The 23,743-nt window shown below is 36.0% G+C and overlaps 1 protein-coding gene across 2 annotated transcripts in view; it reads right to left on the minus strand.

Annotated features, from left to right (window-relative positions):
• The window catches only part of adck1 (aarF domain containing kinase 1), a 75,638-nt gene extending 52,396 nt beyond the window's left edge, over window positions 1-23,242 (minus strand). The window contains exons 1-3 of one of the 2 annotated variants that reach the window (XM_028437383.1): window positions 23,172-23,242; window positions 20,031-20,169; window positions 17,911-17,994 (exon numbers count right to left, since the gene is read on the minus strand). In XM_028437383.1, coding sequence (XP_028293184.1) covers window positions 17,911-17,994; window positions 20,031-20,162 — 216 coding nt within the window. In that variant the 5' untranslated portion in view covers window positions 20,163-20,169; window positions 23,172-23,242. Of the gene's footprint in view, window positions 1-17,910; window positions 17,995-20,030; window positions 20,197-23,171 lie in introns of both variants that reach the window. The other variant, XM_028437384.1, reaches the window with a different exon arrangement.
• Between the last annotated feature and the right edge of the window lie 501 nt (window positions 23,243-23,743).

Raw genomic sequence — 23,743 nt, forward strand, 5'->3', positions numbered from 1 at the left:
GAACCTGAGCTGTATCAACTGATATTTCTAAACAAGAAGGAGCAGTAGTGCTACTCTAAATAACTCACAGATCTCCAAAGTTAAGTCGTTTCTGGTCCTTGCAATGTCAGTCTTTCAATCTTCATCAAAACATGATAGATATGTCGCTCAATTATTAAAAAACCTATAAACAACATGGATGGGCAATTGTGGCTCAAGTGACAGAAGGGTCATTTTATAATCCAGAATTTGGGGGTCCAATCCCACTTTGATGTCAGTTGGCAAAAGTCTTTGGGCAAGACACTGAACCCAATGGTAGATCGGTGCCTTGCATGGCAGCTCTGTTGCCTTGGTGTGTTATTGTGTGTGTGTCAACGAGTGATTTTGGTTGATATCTTGAAGCACTTTGGTTGTAATTAAAGTGCAATATAAATCCAGCTTGAATAGAACAAACCCTAATCATCTAGTCTTATTGTCTTATTCATTTCCTGTGATTCTTGACCTTGACGGAGACAGGTGACGCCTGCAGTTCTTATTATGTTTTTCTAAATTTATTTGGAACTCTATTGTGAGCTATCCATGTCGACAAGACAAGGACCATCCAGTAAACCTAATGTTTATTGAAACTGCGGGTGGAAAGCACTGTCACAAAATTACCAAAGACAGACATTTCTGTAAATCATGAATACACGAGAAATTATTAATTGGAAAGCAAAGAATATTGAAGCTGATAAAAGGATTTGTCAAACTGTGCGGCCTGTATATGATTGGGTTTTCTACTAAATATGGCTCCCTTGACAAAAAAATTGCTACCAATTAAAGTCGATGGCAGAGTCGAAGAAGTTCTGGATGCAGTGGCTTGCAGAGCTTCATATGTTATGCTCAGACTGCTGCAATTAGAAATCTGACTCATTCTGATTAAGATCCAAATCAAAGTCTGACTCATCACCGGCAATGAAGTCAAATCTGCTAATCAAATGGGCTCTGACACGTCAGATAAAAAGTAAAAGAGGTGGAAAGATGCACGCCGTCGAATCTGAAGCGCTGATTTATCATTTCTGAGTATTCAGAGTCTGCAAGAATCTACTGTGGGTAAAAGTTATGGTACAAGCAGTACAGGTGTTGCACAGAAACAAGACTGGATTGGTGCTGAAACCATTTCACATATGGTAATACCTAAAAACTTCTGTTGCCAGATCTAACTGAATACTTAAAATCAATAAAAAAGATTCCAGTTTAGACTGATTACTATGCAGGTATAACAGCAGGTGACGCATTAAAAGTTTAAAGCAGCCAAAAGGGTGGACTGCCATCTGATCTGGCAACATCCGCCAACAACGCCACTGTATGTCAGTAAACCTAACACATGCTTTGTCCTAAAACGCAAAACTTTTATCAGAAAGCATAACAAGCAGTGATGGTTTTTAATGTGTTTATAAAGACAGGCAAACGCATTGGTTTACAAATGAAGGTACGGCCCAAGATTTGTATGTTAGAATTCAAGCACAAATATTGCTATGTACACATAACGCATAACTATTCACTTAACAAGTTGTATAAAATTGCATTTGATGATCAGTTATATTTGTGTAATTCCTTCCTGTGGATGTGAATCAGACAAAAAGTAAAATTAACATCAAAACTAAATCAGGAGATCCCAGGTATTATGTGTCGAGGAAAGTTGGATCCGCAATGCAAATATGGCGCATGTGTCCTAATTGTGTCTCAGAAAGTTTCATAACTATTTAAAGTTTAAAAAAGATATCAAAATCATTTGTATATGTCATTCCTTATTTTACTGTATCCCCTATATTTGCATTGCAGATCTGTACTCAACACATAATGGATGTGACCTTGTTTGTAACTTGACCTTTCTCCGATTCATATTCACAGGTGGAAAATTGAGAAATGCGACTGTAATTCTCAAATGCAAATATGTAAAGTTATATGAATTTTTTTATATATTGTGCATGGATATTTGCATATGGGCGCACAAATATTTTGACAGAAACATTACCCCATACATTAGAAAAATGTGAAAGATTATAATTACAATTCATCCACACAGCTTATAGGTTTATTATGGATTAGATTAAATTATAAGATGTATATGTCACCAATTTAAAAAAAAAAAAAAAAACGGTTCTACTGTATTTTAATACACCCTCTTAGCGGCCAGGAAAACAAACATCAGTTCAATTATAGCTTATAAAGCCATAACCATCCAAACTCTGGCTGTGTTCACTCTACTAAAAGACTTTCACTTTTATCTAATTCGTCGAGTGAGTCTTTTGAAAAAACATTTGCTTCTGGCCTTCTGTGTATCATGCGAGATTTGCTTCTACAGCCCATAAATATTCAACTCAAGCCTAAAACAACTAACTTTTCCCTAACTGCCTATGTCTACAATTACCACACAAGCCTGAGGGCCAGCATCCTGTAGTGCAGGTTGGCGGACAGCCTTCAGATGCCAGTGAGCACAGATGGCAAATTGTTTTTGAGTAATACGTCCTCCTCCCCTCCCTTTGTGCTCTCTCATTGTGTGCAAGTGTTGCAGGATAAAGCAAGCCTGTGAAGCAGGATGATTACACACAATGGTTAAACTAAATCAGAACAGATTTTGACTGTTGACTGCCACATATGTTAAAGCCGACTGATAATAATCCTTATTACAGGCTATAAATGGAATTTAATATTGTTCTTATTTTTGTTTAGTTTAGATTATGTATTTGTAGCACACAAATGAGATACTGAAAATATTGCCATTTTATGCTGCGTTCACACCTGATTCGTCACGAAATGTCCGTACATCCAGATTACTTACTAAGTCAATGGATAGATGCGTCGCAGATGCAAAATCTTTCCTGTGCGGCAGTGCGGTGCAATCAAGTGCGTTGGCCGTGTGAGCGCGCTCCCGATTTTACGCATATCCACACATCCACAACAGTTGAAAATATTGAACTCCTGTGGCTGTTTCGCATGATGAAAGCCAATCAGAGTCTTTGTTGACAATGACGTCAGGCTGTCAACACCGACACCGGTCTGTTCACCCATTCAACCATGGAGTAGAAGCTGTGTGTGACCACATGGAGCTGTATGACACGGCCTTTATAACCGGGACCGGACTAGGAAGCGTGGAGGAGAATCAGCGAGGAGGTGGTAGTAGCAGGTAAAAGTTCTCTCTGTAGCACTGAGCAAGGATAGCATTAGGGGCTAATCACTCCAGCTTTTTGCCCCTGTGGTTTATGTTTATGAGAGGAGAAAAAGGAGCGCAGCTCCTCGCTTCAGCAGGCAGTGAAACTCACTGAGTTGGATGTGTCGCTTCACTTCAGACGTGTGTATGATGCAAATGGAGACATTTTTTGATCCTGCGGACCCGAAAGGCAGATGCGTATGGTGCCACAGAAGACGCATTCGGTGTGAACGCAGCATTAGTGTTTATCAACTTAAAATATATCAATGCAAATGTGTGTGTATTAAAGCAGCATAAAGATAAACAAAACAAATGCTATGTTTTTATTTAAAAGACCAGCCCAATCCATATGATGCAGTTGTGACATCACATATGTCAGAACCTGAAACCTTTCACTTTTTCATGGCAGATCCTCATATTCTTCTGTTCTATAGGCCGACCACTAAGTACGCCTTCAAGAAAGTTCACAGAGAAAGAGACATTAGCAAATACTGACCTGGATTTAAATTTATGGATAGAGAGGCTGCATGAAATAAGACAAAAGGGGTAGCAGAGTAAGAACAACCTCTTGGATGTTTACATGAGCATAAACTGTAATGGTGTTTAAATATTCTTAAATATTCTTATATACTGTAGGTCAACTCCACCCCCGTAGAATAAGAGGCAAATTGATAGGAAATATGTACAGGTTAACAATGGATGACAAATTGTGCAAAAAAAGACTGTCAATTTTACTCATTCATTTCTATTATTGGACTGATGACAACAGAGTGAATGCAATGCAAAATATGCTTTAATAAAAATCCATTAATGTAGTCTTTATTTTATTCATGAAATATGAACTTTAACCCTGCGACCCTGAAAACAGAAACAAGCGGGTCCGAAAATGGATGGATATCAAATTTCATTTAAGATTGAAACTTCACAATTTAAGTTCATGTGTTGGTTGCTGTTTAGGTGATTGTGATCGGACACATTAAGCTAAGAAGCTAATGCATTTCCTATTGTGGGCTCAGAGTCAAAGGTGTGAGTGTGCAGTGCAGCTGGCCAGCAAAAAGAAGGGTCCTATACTGGGAGCCCAGCTGCTGTAATTGATTTCTGCTGCCACACCGGGGCTAAATGACTGGGATTAGTGGACTATGAACAAGGCCTATTTATTACTGGGATGCTCATGATTAGCTCGTTACTCAGTTCACTGAGGCTCATCACGCCGCCTGTCACAGAGGGGAGGAGGTGGACGCTGTGTGTGTTTGTGGTTAGATTTAAGCCTGCGAAGTCAATAGGCCTTGTCTCCAAGTATTATAGCTGCAAAGCCAGAGGAGTTACTAAAGCCTTTCACTAGAAATCCCTGCAGTAGTTAATACAATGACACTAAATGTATGATATGTGAGAACAGACCGACACCTGGTTTCAGCCACTGTGCAACTATGCATATTCAAAAAGTTGTTTATTTCATTCAACACAGCCAAACAACAAGGTGTGGAAAAAAAACAAAAAAAAAAACACAGGCCACATGAAATCCCTCCAGGGCCTTTTCTGTGTCTCTGCGATGGAGCAGTTTCTCTTGCTGTGATATGAGAAGAGCAGCAAAGACCAAAGACTTGGTGGCAAATGTTTGGGGGGTGGGTGGGTGGGTGGGTGGGAGGGAGGGAGTGATGGTGGGCTGTGATTTTTTTTTTCCGTAGAAGACACAGTTAATTTCATGCTCTGCATTTTACTGTCATGCTTCAGTAATCGTGCCTCAGTGCCACATGAACGAGAGACTCGCTCTGCTATGAGCCACTGGCTGCCCAGCATTAGCAAGAATACACAGTATTAAAACACAGATGGGCAAAACACAGCACCAGAGGAAAAGTCACAAATTCAGCTGAATAAAAAGCTACATTTGAACTATTTTTAAAAAAAATTATTTTAAAGGTAAATGATGACATTGGGCTGAGAGTGGAGATTGTCAATACTAATAAAGAACAAAGGTTTGAGTACCAGTATATTAGAGCAGGGTTGACTTATTCCTAGTGCAAGAGCAAATGTGCATGGACATGGGTTAGTGTTAAGTGATGACAAACCAAGAATGGGATAACAGTGCATAGAACAGGGGTCACCAGCTTTTCTGAAAGTGTGAGCTACTTCAAATACTGAATTTGCACGATTTCACTGCAATTAAAGGTTAAGATAACAAGGAAAACTAGCAGTAACTTAAAATGTTTCAACATACAGCACTTGTTGTTCTTAATTCATGCAATAGGTTCATTTTAATTACATTTCATAGGAATTCTTTGAGCTCCTACTTTACTAGCCACATACAAGCAACGTTTTAACTAATCGTAAAACATGTAACAATGGTACAATTTAACCATTTTGTAGTATTTTACAAAAATACAAACACACAAACAAAATCTAATCTGCAACACCTAAACAAATTTGTCCAAATGTTTCAGTGAAAATTTACATTTAAAGATGGTTAATTTAATACAAAAACTTGTGCAGCAGTATGTAACTCTGCTAAGGCTCTGACTACATCTGTCACCTGCATTTACTGTATGTTTGTGAGTTTGAATCCTGGCAAATAAATCAGATTTCGGACAAAGCTCATTGGTTACTAGTGATCCTGTTAAAACATGCCTGATCCATGCGGCCTACCTAGTATTTTGTGGGTTGGAAGAGAAAAACATTACTGTAATTAATTACAATATTTGACTTAATTAATCCCGATCAAGAATCTTTTGCACAATTTTTCAGACTTTTAGTATTAGGGGTGTCCTGATCCGATATTGATATCAAATTCAAATTTCCAATTTTTTGGTTTTTTTTTTAATTCATTTTTTATTTATTTTATTCAATTGTAAAATACTGTACATATGATGTTGAAAGTTAAAATGTATGTAACCAATTGGTTATTAATGGGTCAGTTTTTCTCATACCTACTGTTGCTGACTATTGTTCTCTGTTTGAGTAACATCACTTGATCAAGACTTTTCTAACATTCCACACTACAAAATAAGTAATTAATATTTTTTCATTAAAAAAAAAATATATATATATATATATATATATAATAAAAGTATGTATGATTAATGCTGATATTGTATCGGATCAACATCGATATCGGCCAATACGCAAGACTGCACTATCGGTATATCAGAAATGAAAAAAGTTGTTTCGGGACATCCCTATTTAGTATGTCAGTGATTACATCAAAATGTATTTATCATTTTGTTTGTTGTATAATTGTATTGGTCAAGCTCTATATATAAAGTTCATGCAGCCAATTAAACCTATTGGCTATATGAGTCTTTGCTGTATATCAACTTGAATTCAAACTAGAAAAATTCAGTCAGAAAAGAAGCAAGAAAGAGCAGATTTCACCCAATGACTTGTATATTTTACTCTTATTATTTAATAAGCATAAGTAAATACATTGCCGTTTATAACAATGTGCAATGACACTTTAGTTTACCCTTCAATCTTACATCATTACCAGATTTTTTACTTCTCCTGAGCCTCACCAAAATAGATTATTAATGCAATTTTCATGACCCCCAAAGGGCTTTAAATGAACTTTCACACTTGACTCAGACTCGTCACCACAGTCAAAAAGTGTTGCTGCTATTCTGAGCCAATGGCCCCTTTCACCGCCATGAAACGAGTCAATGTAGGTCTAATATAACACCCATGATACAAAGACAAGAGATAAACAGAGATATGTTCACCAACCATTGCTCCACATTGCTTAGTGTGTTAGTTCTGTGATGTGCCTGTGACCTGTCCAAGGTTTATTTTTACTATTTATTTTCTGTTACTAGCTAACCAAAAGTCGCATAAGTTAAGTTAAAAACACATTTCGACGATTCTGAACCTCAAGAATTCTAAATATGATGCCTAATTGACAGTAACCTTGACTGGCATCGCCATATGGAAAAATCCAATATGGCCACCTGTGAATATTTAACATTGAACATTTACAACCAAAAATTTCTTTATCTTACAACATAGAAGCCTGACATCCCAGATCAAAATATCCTTAATTGATAAACCAAACCAACTGTTTGTTAATAAATGTAACTGTTGACTGAATTTTGCATCAGCAAATTAAACACTGAATTCTCTTTCTCTTTCTCTACTTCATTTGAATTAAAAATTATCGAGACATATATTGTATATCACCATTTTGAGAAAAAATATCAAGATATGAATTTTGGTGCATATCGCTCAGCACTAATTTATACCATGAGTTATGTGACCTCAGCAATCTGCGAACCTTATATTGTACCTTAGTTTGCTGCAGTTTTGTGAGCTGCTTTTACTACCAATGAATCTTTTTTTTCTTTTTGAGTGATTTTACTAGTTTTTTGAACAGCGTCTACTTTTATTAACATTGACTTTGAGAGCAGTGACTTGTTTCAATGTTCTACACAAAACAAGTATGGTTTTAAGGTGTCTCCAATAACGTGATGGAGGAAAAAAGATGTGTTTATGGTGATCATTTCCAAAACAAAAAGAGCTTGCCTAAACTACATGCATTGGAATTCTAAAGAATCACGAGCTTGTAACATGAGCAATTGTGCATGACTTTGTTTGTGAAATGGGTTTGTGATTTGATTACACAGTTGAGGCCTCGCCGCTTTAAAAATTCTATTCTAAACAAACGCTAGTCAGACAAAATAAAAAAAAAAAAAAAAAAAAAAACAGAAAACAGCTCCTTTGCAATCAGCAATTCTCCTCGAGTCTTGGCAGGTCAATAAGAAAATGTATAAAGTAATCTTGAGGCGAGGGATTTTGGAGCGATGCTGCTGAAGTAAGTTAGAATTAAAGATACAGAGACTTGTTTTTTTCCTCTGCATTCCTTCTAACCTGTTCCAAAAAGAAAAAAAACAGCTGTTGCAATCCATGCTAACGGTGTCAAATATAAGACATTATTCATACAAAGGGTAATGAGGGATAAGAATAATTAGAAAAACTCGCTATTCTAAGGTTGCAGAAACTAGCAGCTTTTATTCTAGGGATACATGTATACTCTACTCTGATGGCATCTAAAGCCTCGTCAAACAGCTGTTCAACGTACTGTAACTGTCTTGTATTTTAAGCACTAGAGGAAACACTTATAGGTTGGGGTTTGGTTTTTAGTGTCATGTTACCCATGAAACCCAAGCATTGAAATAGTTTATCTTTATTATAATAACTCCATCTTCCATATGTTTTTTTTTTGGTTGTAACTTGTGCCCACATTTAGTCTGAATTTACCAATCTCAACCTATATCCCAACCTACTGAATAGTTAGCATATTCCTGCTAATGTCCATGTCTTTTCACAAGTAATATGCTTATCCATTTATTCAAATTTCTCCACAATTTTTTCTAGCATTGCGTGGTGGGAAGGAAAATAAGGAAGCTAACTTCAAGCATTTGTAATTTGTAAATATTTGTCAATGTCATTTCGTTTGTCTTTGTCTTGTAGGTATCTTGCAAAGTAAAATAAAAAAATAAAAACAAAATAACAGATGCTCATATTTTATATCCATGTGACTGGCCAACCTTCAATATTGGAAATGTTCTGTTAATTCTCATGGAAAGTTAATTTCCAACTTTTTAAATTGCAACCCTCGTTAAAATCGTATTATTTCAAATGGATGCTAATATTTATGTTTGGATATGATAGTTATTCAAAATTACTCTCAATTCCCAGATAACTCCAATAAATAATCGCCATGAAAAGTTCAGAATTTTTAATATTCCTAAAATTTCCGAGCGCAGGGTCCTACAATAATTTATTAAAAATGTTGCACCCCTTTCCATCCCTACTTTCACTGCCCTCTAACACGAGTTATGCAGGCTCACATTATTATTTCTTTACAATATGGTCAATACACATGCTATATCTAAGGTACCATCAATGTAAACGGTTGCGTCAGTTTAGCCTCAGCTGTCCATAACCACTCAGCAATCCCCAACTCATATCACTACAACTAAAAATAATTAGTGTTTAGACATCAGCTATGCTATTATGCTATCAAAAAGTCATACTTAAAAACCAACCAATTTATTGCTTACTACTGCTGTGTTTTTAACACAATTGAGCCTAAAATTGTTTCAAACATTATTGTCTGGATTATAATGATGTTCCTCCTTTTCATTGGCTTCTCTTCAGGCTGATAAATGAATCAGTTCCTTGTGTAAAATGCCTACACAAACGTAGCTAACCTCTGAAATTGAAAAAACCACCCAGAGGCTTGTTTTGTCTTACTCAAACAGGCTGAGAGAAACTACTCCCTCCCTCACATTTGGTATACGATGCAGTGATGCCGGAATTTATTTTGCTGATCCGTCCACTAAACAAAATCACGATTATTTTGTAATTCTTGTCATATTTGGCACTCTTTTATTTCTGACCACAATAAAGACTTGGAACATGTCAGTGTGGGCCACATCAGTACCAAACATGTAATGGAGACTACACAGCATTGTGGCAGCAGAAAAGACGAGTCCACTGATCAGATCAGACGACTTTATGACAAATTTATTTCTGAATGATTTGTTTATGTTTGCTGGTGAAAAATGAGAAGGCGCTGGAGGGCAGCTCGACATCATAAATCAGTTTTGTCCTGCAATGTGGAAAAACCGATGAGCAGCAGCAGCAGCGTTATTCCTGCAGCGGCCGTGTGTGATGGATTCCTAAGCGAAATGTTGACAAAAGAAACGAGCTGCAAATACAGAAGACGTTCAGGTATCACAATGGCGGACAGAAATCTGAATCGGAATTCATGAGTTGCCATGGCAACCCTACGCATGCTCAGGGGCGCACCTGTTAAGAATTATTGTAGATGGACTGTAGTTTTGGAGCGAGGACTATTACCACATTCTCCAAGTGTTACAAATATTGTACTCCAACATATTGAAGTCCATGCATTCATTGCAATGAGCTTAAACTGGAGTTCATTTTCTTTCTTGGGGTCTCTTTGGTTCACTTTGAGAGAACCTATGATCATGTTGGACCACCCTCTGCTATCTTTGAGGCAAGAATGAAACAAGGGGCTGGAAACATTCCTCAGATACTTTGGCAGTACATAGATGCGTAGTTGCTGCATGTGCCCTTCCTTTCTCCCTTCAATCACTTCAACTTTATTTATATAGCACAGAATACAACAAAGTCATCTCAAAGCACTTAACAATATTAAATTCATAGAAAGGAAGAAAGAACCCAACAAGATCCACATGAACAAGCATTTAGCGACAATGGGAAGAAAAAACTCCCTTGTTTTGTTTTTATAACTTCAGATGCTAGGTCTAAATCTGAATAATAAAACTTTGTTACTAATTTGTGTAAGAAATGCCTTTTGAGTCATGTATAGTCACTCTTTTGCATTCAAACAATCATATTCCTGAATAATTTGGAGCTTTCAGCCAATTAGCATTCCAAAAAGCAAGCACCACGTTCCCGAGAATTCTGTCAAATGGGACCGGGGGCTAAAGAAGGGCTCAGAGCGTCTCATCATATTTATTCAGAGTATATATACCAAACTGTATTCCGACCTAACGAGTACTAACGGAGGAGTAGTCATTCGAAAAAAATGCGTGACACGTACGTATAGATTGGCATGTGCCAATGATTCGGTATCACCAACCGTCGTAATATTTGTCTTGCAAATAAATGAGAAATTGTCTTTCGTTTTCTTTTTTTTTTTTTTAGAGGCCCCAAATCAAAAATCGGGCTCCGATCATCGATGCGTACACATCTATAGATTATACCTACCAAATTTCAGGTCATCCGTTCACGAATGACAGAGTAGTAGTAATTTGGCCTAAAAATATCAAGAATTGGTGTACCCCCGTCTAACGCCCAATGAAAGCTAGAGATAGGCACAAGCAGACCCCCGTAACCCTGAAAAAAGGAATAAGCGGGTCAGAAAATGAATGGATGGATGGATATTAAAGAAAATGTTAAGAAATGCACTAAAAACTGAAACAAAGACATAAATCAAAGAAAGATGTTGGAAGCTAGTGCTAAACACTGCCCATAAATCAGCAGTACTATGTCACATTTGGTCGAACGTGGCTGTTCACAATCGCTTGTAATTTAAGAAATAAAGTTCTTAAAGTTGTTTTTTTTTTTATTAATCATTGTGCAGGCGTTAGTACTAAGTAGAAGTATTGTAACTTGATTGAAATTATACTCAAGTACAAGTACAAATAAGTCAAGCAGAAAATACTCAAGTACAGGTAAAAAGTAACTCAATTAAGGAAAAGTTACTAGTTACTTTCACCCCTTAAGTTTATTTTTGGGTAATAAATCTTGCTACTGTTCCCGTGCACATTCAAATTTAATTTATTTTCCACAGAGGCATCTGTATAAAATAAAAGTTTTGTCAAAATGTACAATTTAAAATTTAAAACAAAAAAATTCTCAGGCTCTAAGTATAGCTACATTTATGAACTCTAAAACTGAGAAAATAACCAGCATTCAATGTTGTTTTGGCGCTGTGCATTATGTTTAATCTGATTGGTCGACTATGATGTGATGCATTCGATTGTTTTCTCATCATTTCATTTTTGGTAGTTTCACAATGTGCGTTGATCATTTTAAAACAAAAAATGACAATTTGCTCAGTAAACGTTGGATGTAGAAATGCAATGAATTACTTTGTACTTAAGTACAAATAAAATAACTGAAATATACTTAAAAGTACAAGTACTCATAAAAGCAACTCCATTACAGTAATGTGAGTACTTAATGTAATCCATTACTTTCACCTCTGCCTGAATGCAATAAAGCTCTGTAGAAGACCTGATAAGGAACGACTCTTAACATTCAGGAGTGGTGGAACAGGGAAGCGCCTCCAACAGGTCTGAGTAATACTGTAGAAACATGCTGGGAACGTGAGTGCTCGTGTGTTCTTCAGGTGAATCTCGTACTGGGCGAAGATGCAGGAGCCTCTCTGCTGCACATCATGATAAAGTGGCCACACCTCAAAAAGCATTACCGCCTTCTCATCTTCTGCTTTGCAAGCTACTCTTTGGACTCTGCTGCCTTGGGTGGCATGCAGAAAAACAGCATGTGACAGAGACATGAAGCGTTTATGCCACTGCTGCTGGAGATGGGCATGTCAGAGATGATCTAACTACAGCAGGCAGCTCGGTGTTAAATGGTCCCTCCTACCACCCAATCCCTCAAGGATTTTTTTCACCTCAGACTCGATTGGATGATAACCTAGTGCCACGAGCTTGTCAAGGTCAACAGTTACCCAGCCCCACCCTGGTATTTACATCCTTTAGCCCTCATATTAGCTAGAGCTTGATGAGTGGTGGTGGGTGATTAACTAAGCTGAGGACCCTCTGGTTTGGTAGTCAATGGCTCCATCTGCTGGGTTCACTATGAAATGCAGTCTTACATCACTGTTCAGTCAATGCAAAGTTTGGTTGTCTATCCAGAATAGTTCATGTGTTACTGCATGTTTTACCTCAGCCAAGCGCAGAGTGGTAAGGTTATGTTTTACCCTCCATTTGTCCGTGTGTGTGTGTGTGTGTGTGTGTGTGTGTGTGCGTGTGTGTGTGTGTGTGTTAACAAGATAACTTGAAACGTTATGAACGGATTTGGATGACATTTTCAGAAAAATTGATAAATGGGACAAGGAACTGATTGAGTTTTGATGATGTTCTGACTATCGAAAGAAAATATATAGATATATATATCCCATTGCTTTTCCCAACCACACTATGGAACTTCTTGCTGATGATGTCATAGGTTCTCTCAGAACACGCTTCGATGATGATGTCATCAGTGTTCCAATTAGAAAACAAAGAACAAAAATATAACTGGCCCTCACAGAGCATTTCACAAGGTTGCAATATTTTACTGTTTGACAATTAATAATATCATTGCTATTTCAAATGCTAAAGGTATGTTTTGATTATTAATGAATCTAATAGTGTATATAAAATCAATGTAGGACTACAACATAGGGTGAAAATCACATTATGGGTGGAAATGAGCTGCTTGGCGGAGGTCTGCAATCACCGAGTGCTTTTATAGTTCGATATCGTTTCTGTAGTTTAAAGCTAGGGTAGGCGATTTTCTCCAGATATACTTTTGAAGTTTTTGGTTGAAATTGTCTTTATGTCCTGACAGAAATTAAGATCTTATGTGCTCTGAAAAAAGAACGAAGAAAAGCTGTCATCTGTAGCAGCTGTAAACCTGTAATAACTTCGACCAATGGAAAAAAAAAAGTTTTTTTTTTTTAAAACCAATCACGTCTCCCTGCTCGTTCTCGATCCCTCGCATGCACAAGCCCACACTGAAAGTGCGTCACGTTTTTTAACATATATAATGATAAAGTTTAGTGTTTACTTACTGCTGAATGAGACATGAGACAACGAAGTTTTTACACATTACAAGAGATGAGCTGAGCTCCTCTTCTGCAGCAGCTGTGCGCATGCATGTGAGTGAGACAGAGCACAGGGGGGAGGGGGGTAAAGGCGGAGCCATCAGGGAGGCTACATTCATGCTAGCTTTTGAAAATCGCCTACCCAACCTATAAAGACTGAAATAACCACTATTTCCATCATAACATTAATTTTCTTCAAATTTCTTTCCTTATTTTCTCAATTTCCTTAGGAAAAGAAAGTTCAAATTGAACAAGCCTGGATGAAGTTATAAAACCCTTAAGGAAACCAACAATAGTAGTCAATATAATACATCTTTTTATTAGTAATATTGTTGACTTCTGATGCTTGTTTTCTATCCGTGTCATTGATGAAATGATGGGTTGCTAAAATCTACATGACTTGATGTGATAAATGTTTTTTTTTTGATCAACTTAATCCTTGTTGATCTTACGACTGGTTCTCAAGAACAGCGAATATTTACAATTGTTCATCAGCTATAGTGAAAACTTAGCGTAGTCATGTGTAAATGACTGAAAAATAAACGTATGAATAAACTGAAGCTGCAAGGCAATTTTGCAAAATAAAAAAACAATATAGAATGGAGAGGATGTAATTTAATTACTTATATATATTTTTTATTCATTGTTATAATATTTTATCTTGATAATTTATTTTATTTTTTATCCTAACATTTCAATACAGATACATATATTTTATGGTTGAAATTCCTATTTATTGCAACAAGTATTCCGTTTTTTTCTCCATCAAATGGTTGAACATTTTGTAACAATTTTCACAAGTTTAAAATATATTATTGAATGACACAGTATGTCGTTTTCTTTTAATTTATACACACAAAGAGTTTTCCTAGTCTATTAAATGTGGAGCGTTGGCATACAGAGATATACGAGTATGTTGGCACATTTTTTGGAGAGTCGTTACAAAGACTTGAAAGGTTTCTGGTTTAGAATAAAAGAGGAAAAGCTGGTAAATTGTCTCGACCAACAGTAACTTAACTAGCTGTGGAACACAGAAATAAAGCCGTCCATCTGCTCCCTCACTTGTCTATGTTCCACCTCACACTAGCCAGAGTCTAGAGTGCTCCCACGCGTGCTCTGTGATACACACTAATTGACTGTGAATGGCCCTCGGTTCACTCAGGGAAGCCTTTGATGAGCCTGGAAGACAGGCCGCTTAAGTGTCATTTGAGTGAAGCTCTTCAGAAGACGCTGAGAGCAGCTTGGTTGCTCCACTGAGCGCTGAATACAGAGGCTGACAGGACGAAGCAGATGAGATGCAGAAACAAAAGGTCATTAACTGTGCAGTCAAACACATGACAAAAAAGCAAACATACTGTTTAACGTCCAGGAAGGCTTTGAAACCATTTGTGTTTTTCTAAACTGATGCTTGATTTGAAACACAATGAAATATTTGTTTATTGTTCCTATTCCTATGGATACACTGCAGGGCCGGCCTTCCCGCAAGGCAACCCAGGCAGCCGCCTAGGGCACCATCTGCTGGATGGGTGCCAAATTGCACCCCCCCATTTTCTTTTTTTAATAATAATTGCCAAAAGGTATAATAAATGTGAAACACACCCTTTACAATCACTGTACATGTTTTCTCTTAATTGAATATTAATATTAAAAATCTGTCACTATACCTGTTAATCTTCTGCCCATATTTATATTTATTTTATTTCAATTCTTGCTTTATTCTATAAATTTCTATTGTGTTGTTTGCACATTGTGTTCTTTGGTTTTAAGATTTGTGTTACTGACTAGTAAAACCAAACAGGAAAGTAGAAATTTCCTTGTACTGAAACTTTGATATTTTATTTTAACTTTTGATTGCACTGTTTTGCAATGCTTTTGGATTTTGCATCATTGTTGTTATTGATATCGAGACATTTGCACTATACCTGTAGGTGTTATATTGCATTATAGTGCATTATTCTAAATTTCAAAATAGAATGTACTTTTTTTCCCAATGGTTTGTGGTGTCGTAGAATTGCATTGTTTTGTCTTGATATATAAAATAAATAATATTTTGCACACACTGTGTATAGACTTGAAAAAAAAAAGTTTATTTTTATTCATTCATGGGGGGGTCACAAGGCCACTCTTGCCTAGGGCACCGAATGACCTAAAGCCGGCCCTGATACACCGACACAAACGGTAGTGCCTCTTTTTTGTAACTACGGAAATTCACTTCCTGAAATGTAAATTGCTATTACACATTCCTAATAGTAAAGGTTACATAAAATAATCTTTCAGTTGAGCTGTCTTTGTCATTTGGGTTGAGTGTCAAATAATGTTTAAACAACTAAACAGATATTTTTAATGGAAACCTTTTTTTTTTTTAAGCTAAAAACCCAAGAATCTGGGAAAGTAGATTATGAATCATATCATCACTGGTAATAAATTAAATTAACAGATTCAATAAGAGGGTGTTTTAAAACATAATTGTAAAAATGAGCTTTTTCTTTCTATTGTAACTACAGTAGGACAGGGCAATATATCGAGATTCAAGATATATCGAGTTTTCCATGTTGGCAATATAAAAATTTACAATATTGCCTATATTGATTCATCTTTCAGGGAAGTCCAGAAGTGTAGGCGGCGGGCGGAATCGCCTACTATTCTCTTTCTGACTGCCTTCTTCTCTTAAAGCTGCAGTTCGTAGAATCCTCTCTCAGCTCCGTTTTTGAAACCAAAACCAAAACTGAACCTCCCTTACCGGTATATTTTCTGAAGGCTCTTAGCAACTTTTTTCTCAATATAGAACAAATGTATGGATTTTATCTTGTGTTATTGGAGATTTTTCTGGTGTTTTAGAGACTAACATGAACATACTTATCACTCTAGTTACTGTCCGGAGCAACGCGACTGCTGCCGTCAGCTTGTCACCGCCAGAGAGCTCACAGATCACTACTGACTGCCGCTCTGAGCGGACTGACAACCATCACACCGCTTCCGCACCCAGAAGTGTCACATATTGTGCAGCAGTTTGTTAATAAAAAAAAATTTAAAAAAATTAAAGTGGAAAAAACTGAATTTGGGACAAAATAAAACAGAATTTGGAAAAAAAATATAATGGATTTTATAGCGCCCTATAATTAGAAAGCAAGCTTTTTCACTGTGATAAATCAGACCCATGCATTCATTCTAATCAGCATGTGTAGCCAGGCTTGACCTGCAGAGCCAGAGGGGCTGCACCCATTGTGTGTCTGTGTGTGTGTGTGTGTTGATGATACACAACTCTAGTCATGCTGAACCTTGCTCTTCAAGGTTCACTGCAGGTCTGTGGTTGGGGCGCACTTTTTTGCCAGAGCAGGTGTTCTCTGACCTTTTCCACAGCAATCTCCAGAGTGAACCTGGCTGAGCCATGGCCTTTGATCAAACACCAGCGCAAATCACTCAACGCGTATCAGCTGACATTTACTGTTATTGCCTTCACCCTGCCAGTCGGATTTCCCCCAACAAATAATGTTCTGTTCAGTATTTGACTGTGAATTAAAGTGCAAAATGATAGTGTGGCAGCTGAAATTGGGGTCACTGTTTTGGGAATACTTGTTTTTTTTTGCTCCTCTGTGTGAAAAATGAATCATTTAAAAAGAATAATAACAATAATAATAATAATAATAATAATAATAATAATATTACATTGGATTTGAAAAATGCTTTTTTGGACACGCAAAGAGCTTTACATTGATGTGCATTATTCTTTCACTCCACACACAGTGGTGGTAAGCTACTATTGTAGCCACAGCTGCCCTGAAGCAGACTGAAAGAAGCGAGGCTGCTATAGTGCGCCATCGATCCCTCAGACCACCACCAACACTCACGCCAGGGTTGGGGGTCATTTACATTTTTTAGTTACAATTATGTTTTCAATTACCCATGTTCAATTACATCTCAATTACCATTACGGTGACCAGTATTTTTTACCAATTACAATTAAATTACAATTACTTGTTATCCTCAAAAAGTCAATTACAATTACGTTCTCATTTACTAAAATTCAATTAAAATGAATCACAATTACTGAGTCTGAAATCAATTACCTAATAAAAGTGAACCTTCCTCTTGTGTTAGCTTCCTGTTAGCATCTCTGATGATAACGGTTCCTAAATCAGCTGTAAAATACACTACAAACAAATACACTACAAACAAACATCTAATTTCTGTCCTATCTCTTGCTTACTTTGTTAGGCTTCCTAATCAATGAAAATGTTGGTATTAATATTTTTAAGGACCCGTGGGAACCCTGGTGTGTGCATATGTGTGTGGGTGTGTGTGCGTGCGTGCGTGAGTGCATGTGTATGCAGAGACCCTACCACAACAATATGTGGTGGCCTACCTTGGACTTGAGCTCCCAGTACTCCATTGTGCCATGCTCCACATGTTTGAAAGCTGTCAGGTAGTCGTAGGTGATGGCTGCCGTCTGCAGCCCAATAACAGGATGTGAGGGAATACATACACAATATTCATTTTAATAAAAACATACACAAACCATAAACTATTTGAATATGTTTCTGACTGAATTATGAAGAGCCTAATGCATCAACAAAAACATTTAGAACATTTTTGAAAATAGCTCATTGAGAGTTGTTTCTTGCCTCCATACAAGGTTAAACCATGCAAGTTTAGGCCTGAAGCTTTAGATCTTTGGAGTAAAGAGACTTTTTAAATATAAATGAATATAGGGTCATTCCATGTTACGTCCACAAATGGCCCATGCACTTTGGTCTAAACAAATTCTGAATTTTTTACCAATTGTTTGGTGATTATTCAAAGTATTCAATAGAGATGTAACGATTAACCGTAAGGCAGTTAAAAATCGATTCATAGGTATCACATCGATACCCTAAAAATTGAATCGCAGTACTTTATTTAAACAGCAGAGGGCACTATCTATTTATCCTTCTCTTGTCCAAATGCTGAGGCGGCGGGCGGAATCCCCTACTACTCTCTTTCTGGCCGCCTACTACTCTTAAACATGTTCATAAATGATTCCTTACCCCTTTAGCACCGAAAGAATATCTGTAATATTACGTGAATATCTGTAAAAGTCAAGTTTTTCTATTAGCTCTGTCTGCTAGCGCATAGCATCTCTTCTTCATTGCAAGAATATCTGCATGCCAACCGACCACTGGGTTACCAGCGCCCTCTGCTGGTCCAAAAAAATATCTGATGTAAATACAGTGCAATGACTGTTTTTTTAAAGTACAATTGTTAAGGCACAAAATATATTTTCAGTATCACTTTCAAAAAGAAAAAGAACTATTATGCAGTTTTGCATTGTTTACTATAGAACCAGAAATTAAATTAATAGGCTTCTTCTTTGTATTATTCCTTTATTTATTTCATTCAAGATTTATTTTTAGTTAAATTGCATTGTTTTTGAATAGTTTATCAAGGCATTTTTTTGACAATGAAAAATAAAAGAAACATAGTACAGTATTTTCTAGTTTTTTCCCAAAAAAAATAAAGGAATATTTTTCAGTCTTCATTTGTCTACAGTCCCATTTTGTAAAATAAATCGTGAGAGAATTGTATCATGGACCCAGTATCGTGAATCGAATCGTATCGGAGGTTGAGTGAATCGTTACATCCCTAGTATTCAATTATTATTAAGATTTTTTGTAATTCAAGAGACTGTCACTCAAGAACCAATGGATATATCTGACTAATCATTAGTGATTTAAACAGTCTATGTACATAGCTAAAATAAAGTAAAGCAAAGTTTTTTAATGAAGGCCCAAACATGTTCAAGCCCAAAACCCTGACAAACTTTTTTGCAATTTTGAGAAGCTGGCATGTCCAACAGATAGGATGTATATCAGATTGTTTTGTATATTCTAAGACAGTAGGTGGAGCTGTATTACTATACTAATTTTCTGTTTCCTATGTGGTGTAGTTCCGGAGATATTGTAAGCTGAAAATAGAAAACAATCAACACATACAGTATTCCTTCACTAAATTGGCCATATCTCAAAAAGTGTTTGTTTGTTGATTTATTTATTTATTTGAGCAACATAAAAAAAAACACATTTTATGTACAATACATAACACGTATTCAAAGGAAAAAGTGCTCAAAAGGAGTACGCAGAAGTTCAAGGAACTTATAGTTGCCTACCCTCCCTTCACAAAATAACATTTTAAACTTCACATTTGGTTTTTCATTATGTAAGAATACTATACAAACATACACAGTGCATATACATACATGATTTTTTATATCGTTTATGTTCATTTGTAACAAAAGTAATGAAAAAATAAAAGAGAATTAAAAAAGTATTCATCCATTCCCACTAAAAATGTACAGAGTGCCTATTGAATAACCACGGAACAATTGGTGAAAATTTCTGAACTTTTTGAAAATGCGTGTGATCTCCTGAAAATGTGTTGAAATGACCCTAGAATCTCATTTGAATTTCACTGAAATTCAAAGTCGGCAATAATTAAACAGTAACTCACAGTGGCAGCGGCTCGTCCAAATCGGATGAGGCTGAGATCGTTGAGGTCCAGCTGTTTGTTGTAGAGGATCAACCCAGAGGAGGCGAACACCACTGAGGCCAGAGTGGAGACTTTGAGGATCCGACCAGCCATGGAGGCTCTGTGGGAGGAGGGAGGAGTCCTGAGACTGTGAGGTCACAGCAGTAATAGGTCAATGTGTTTTGAAGTCAAGTAAAAACAATGATTGTTTTCAACCAAAAATGTCTCGCAGCACAACATCAAACAATTAGCATCATATTGGAGTCTTATTTTGCTTTGTACTGTTACCTTTTGATGAGTATCAGTCTTTACATTACATGAATGCTGAAGGATTGATAATATTAATATTGATCTTTTTTTAACAGAAAATAATGTAAAAGTGGCTAAAATTCCACCTTTTAAGCCAACAAAGACATTTCAGGGCACATTTATTGATCTCTTACATGAACAGCAGTAGTTCCCGATCTTTTTCATCATTTCATTGTCTCCTATTGTCAGAAGTTTGACAAAATGGCCTCTACAGCATAAAATAATCCTGTTTCAATAAATTACAAGAAAATATAATGTTATTGTGGTAATGTAATGTTAGTTTGTGGTGAATTTGTCCAAAAAATAGCCTATAAAAGGAACTTGGAACATTTTCTGATTATTTTGTTAAATCTTTCTGAGTACCCCCTGCATAGTGCCCCTGTACCCGAAGGGGTACACGTACCCCTATTCTGGGCATTAAACATTAGTCCAGTCCAGCCTGGACTGGACTAATGTGGCAAAGTGGTAGAAAATCACAGATTAATGAATTTAATGTAATGGTAAAACTTGTCTCAGGATTAAATACAACTGAAGCCTTTGATAACCTGGTTAACTGCTTGTTAGACCATGTACGGTTCTTACCATCACATACTGCAGTGCATCAATGAATACATGGTTATGATCACATTTCAATGCATTTATAATATGTTTTATAATAAAGTAAGACTTTTCTAAAGCAAACTGTTGTAAAGTGTCAAGACTTATCCGACTGTCACTAATATATTGATTTTATTCTTTGATGCACTAATGATAATATGATTCAGGGTACAATCAACCAAACAGTTAGAGAGCAGCAAATCAATTCAATTTCATAAAAGTAGAAATAAGTTAATGCTATCAGAATCAGATATATGTTAATTATCTCAAGGGCGGGGGGGATTTTTAAATTTTTTATTTTTTACTGATGGTCCAGAAACATTTGGAATGAAATAATAATAATAATAATAATAATAATAATAATAATAATAATAATAATAATAATAATAATAATAATAATAATCAATTTTATTTAAAAGCACCTTTCAAAAATCCCAAGGACACCGCACAATAGTCATAAAAGCAATAAAGAAATAAAGTGTAGAAACACCAAAACATAGAAAAGAAAGAAAATAAAACATACATGATTAAATATAATACTGTTAAATAAATAGGGATTAAATACAAGTGCACACCTCTAGGAAAATATCATACACATTTACAAATATAATAGGGATGTCCCGATACAACTTTTTTTTTTTTTTTCACTTCCGATACGATACCAATATTGCAGCCTTGGGTATTGGCCGGTACCAAAATTGATCAGATCAGCATGAATCACACCTACTTTTATGACTTATTTTGTAGTGTGGAATGTTAGAACAACAGTAGGTATGAGAAAATCTGACCCATTTATAATCAACCAATTGGTTACATACATTTTAACCTTCAACATAATATCTACAGTATTATACAATTGAATAAATATAATATATATCAGAAATTTTAAATGCAGTCCGATAAAATCAAATATTCATTTTCTGGCTGATATCGGACCAATATCAGATATCAATATCAGATCGGGACACCCCTAAAATATAATAAAGATAAATACAATCAATATAAATTGATAAATACAAGTGATCAATTTATTACAACCAACTGAATTGTTTAACAACAAGAAGGCTGGACTGGACTAATTTTTAATGCCCAGAAAAAGAAATAAGGGATCAGATGATGAATGAATGAATGAATGAATGAATGAATGAATGAATTAAATGTCTTTGCTTGAATACTATATATTTATTAAACAGGGAATTTATCATATCATCAGTAAGTTGGTCCCCAAGAAAAATTAAGAAAGCAGTGTTCTGGTTCAACTGGTTTCCCTGGAAGTAACTGTTATCAAAAAAGTGATTTGTAATAATGTTAAATTTTAGGACATATAAGTGCTGGGCGATTTTGCCGAAAAAAATAAAATTAAAAAAAAAAACAGATTTTTTTTTAAAGAAAAATTTGAGTTTCGATTCGATTATCAATCTTTCTCTTTATGAACTTAAAAATTACTGCAGACATCAGATCAAAAGTGCATCTTTATTGCTGTGATTGTCCTCAAGAGTTAAAATGCATAAAATAATCCCAAAATATAAAGTAAATGAGGCTCTGTCATTCAACAATTTCAAACTTTAACCCAGGTTTAAGTGAAAGTGCAACATGAACTTCACAGTAGCTTAAAGATAGCAACATATTTTACAAGATATAACATTTCAATTCAAAATAATAATACTCTTTCCATGGCATCTCAACATAGTGCGAATAAAAAATTGAACATGTCTACTCAATGGGTAAACAAATGTAAACAAAGTGGGGGCTGGCTAACATCAACTTGAATTTGCAAAATAAAACTAATTTTTATCTCCAAATTCGATTAATTGATTAAATCGATTTTTTTTTTTTTTTTTTTTTTGCCCAGCCCTAGAACATATATATTTTTGTTGTAGTGGCATACACATGTAACGTGAACAAAGTAAAACAAATAGGATAAATGTGTGTTTGACCAAAATAATGCAACGCAACCAGTCAAACACAGCCAAAATATCCTTTCTATGTGTTCCAACATTTCACTTATTATAGCCATTATCATCAGGGAATTGGTTAAAACACACACCAAATACACCAGGACACCGGTTCTGACCCCAAACATCACTAGATGGGTGTTACGAAACGGAGGGCAGCGTTTAATAACACGTGTGTTAAACAGTCAGACAAACACACACACACTCACACATACACACAAAGTGTTAAAGTAAGCTTTCGGTCTGCTGGAGCTCTCCTCACCAGCTTTATCCGTGACACACGCCCGGTTACAGTCGTCCACTCGCCGGTTGTATTTCGATTTCGACCTTTGAGTTTTCATTGAGTACGCCGTGAATTCTGGGTAACGTAGTTCTACCGCTGACACTCAATGATTATCAGGTGCCATTATCTCTAGATTTACAACAAAATATGCATTTAAATTATATTAATTATACATGGAAGTTAATTCTTTGGGGTATAATATATAAAACAGCCATGTTCTGCATATGTTACTGTTACTAAAAAAGATTGAAACTACATTTCTCTTCGGCACGGTGGATGATGTCATTATTAGGCGACGGATATCCACTGGTATGCGTTAAGGGGGTGCATTTAAAGAGACAGATAAGTCTTTACCGTGTAGAATTTACAGTATATCCCTAAAAAAAAATATAGATATATATATACATGTATAAATATGTTTATAGTTTTTATTATTCGACCAAGGAATCATCTCACTAAATTTTCAATGCTGTTATGGAAGTTTATGTGTGAAAGATTACAAGCAGTGAGAATACATCTAGTGTGAATATGGCTGAGGTAGAAGGCAATAC

Source organism: Gouania willdenowi, chromosome 22 (genome assembly GCF_900634775.1).
Source record: "Gouania willdenowi chromosome 22, fGouWil2.1, whole genome shotgun sequence".
In the NCBI taxonomy this organism is placed as follows: domain Eukaryota; kingdom Metazoa; phylum Chordata; class Actinopteri; order Blenniiformes; family Gobiesocidae; genus Gouania; species Gouania willdenowi.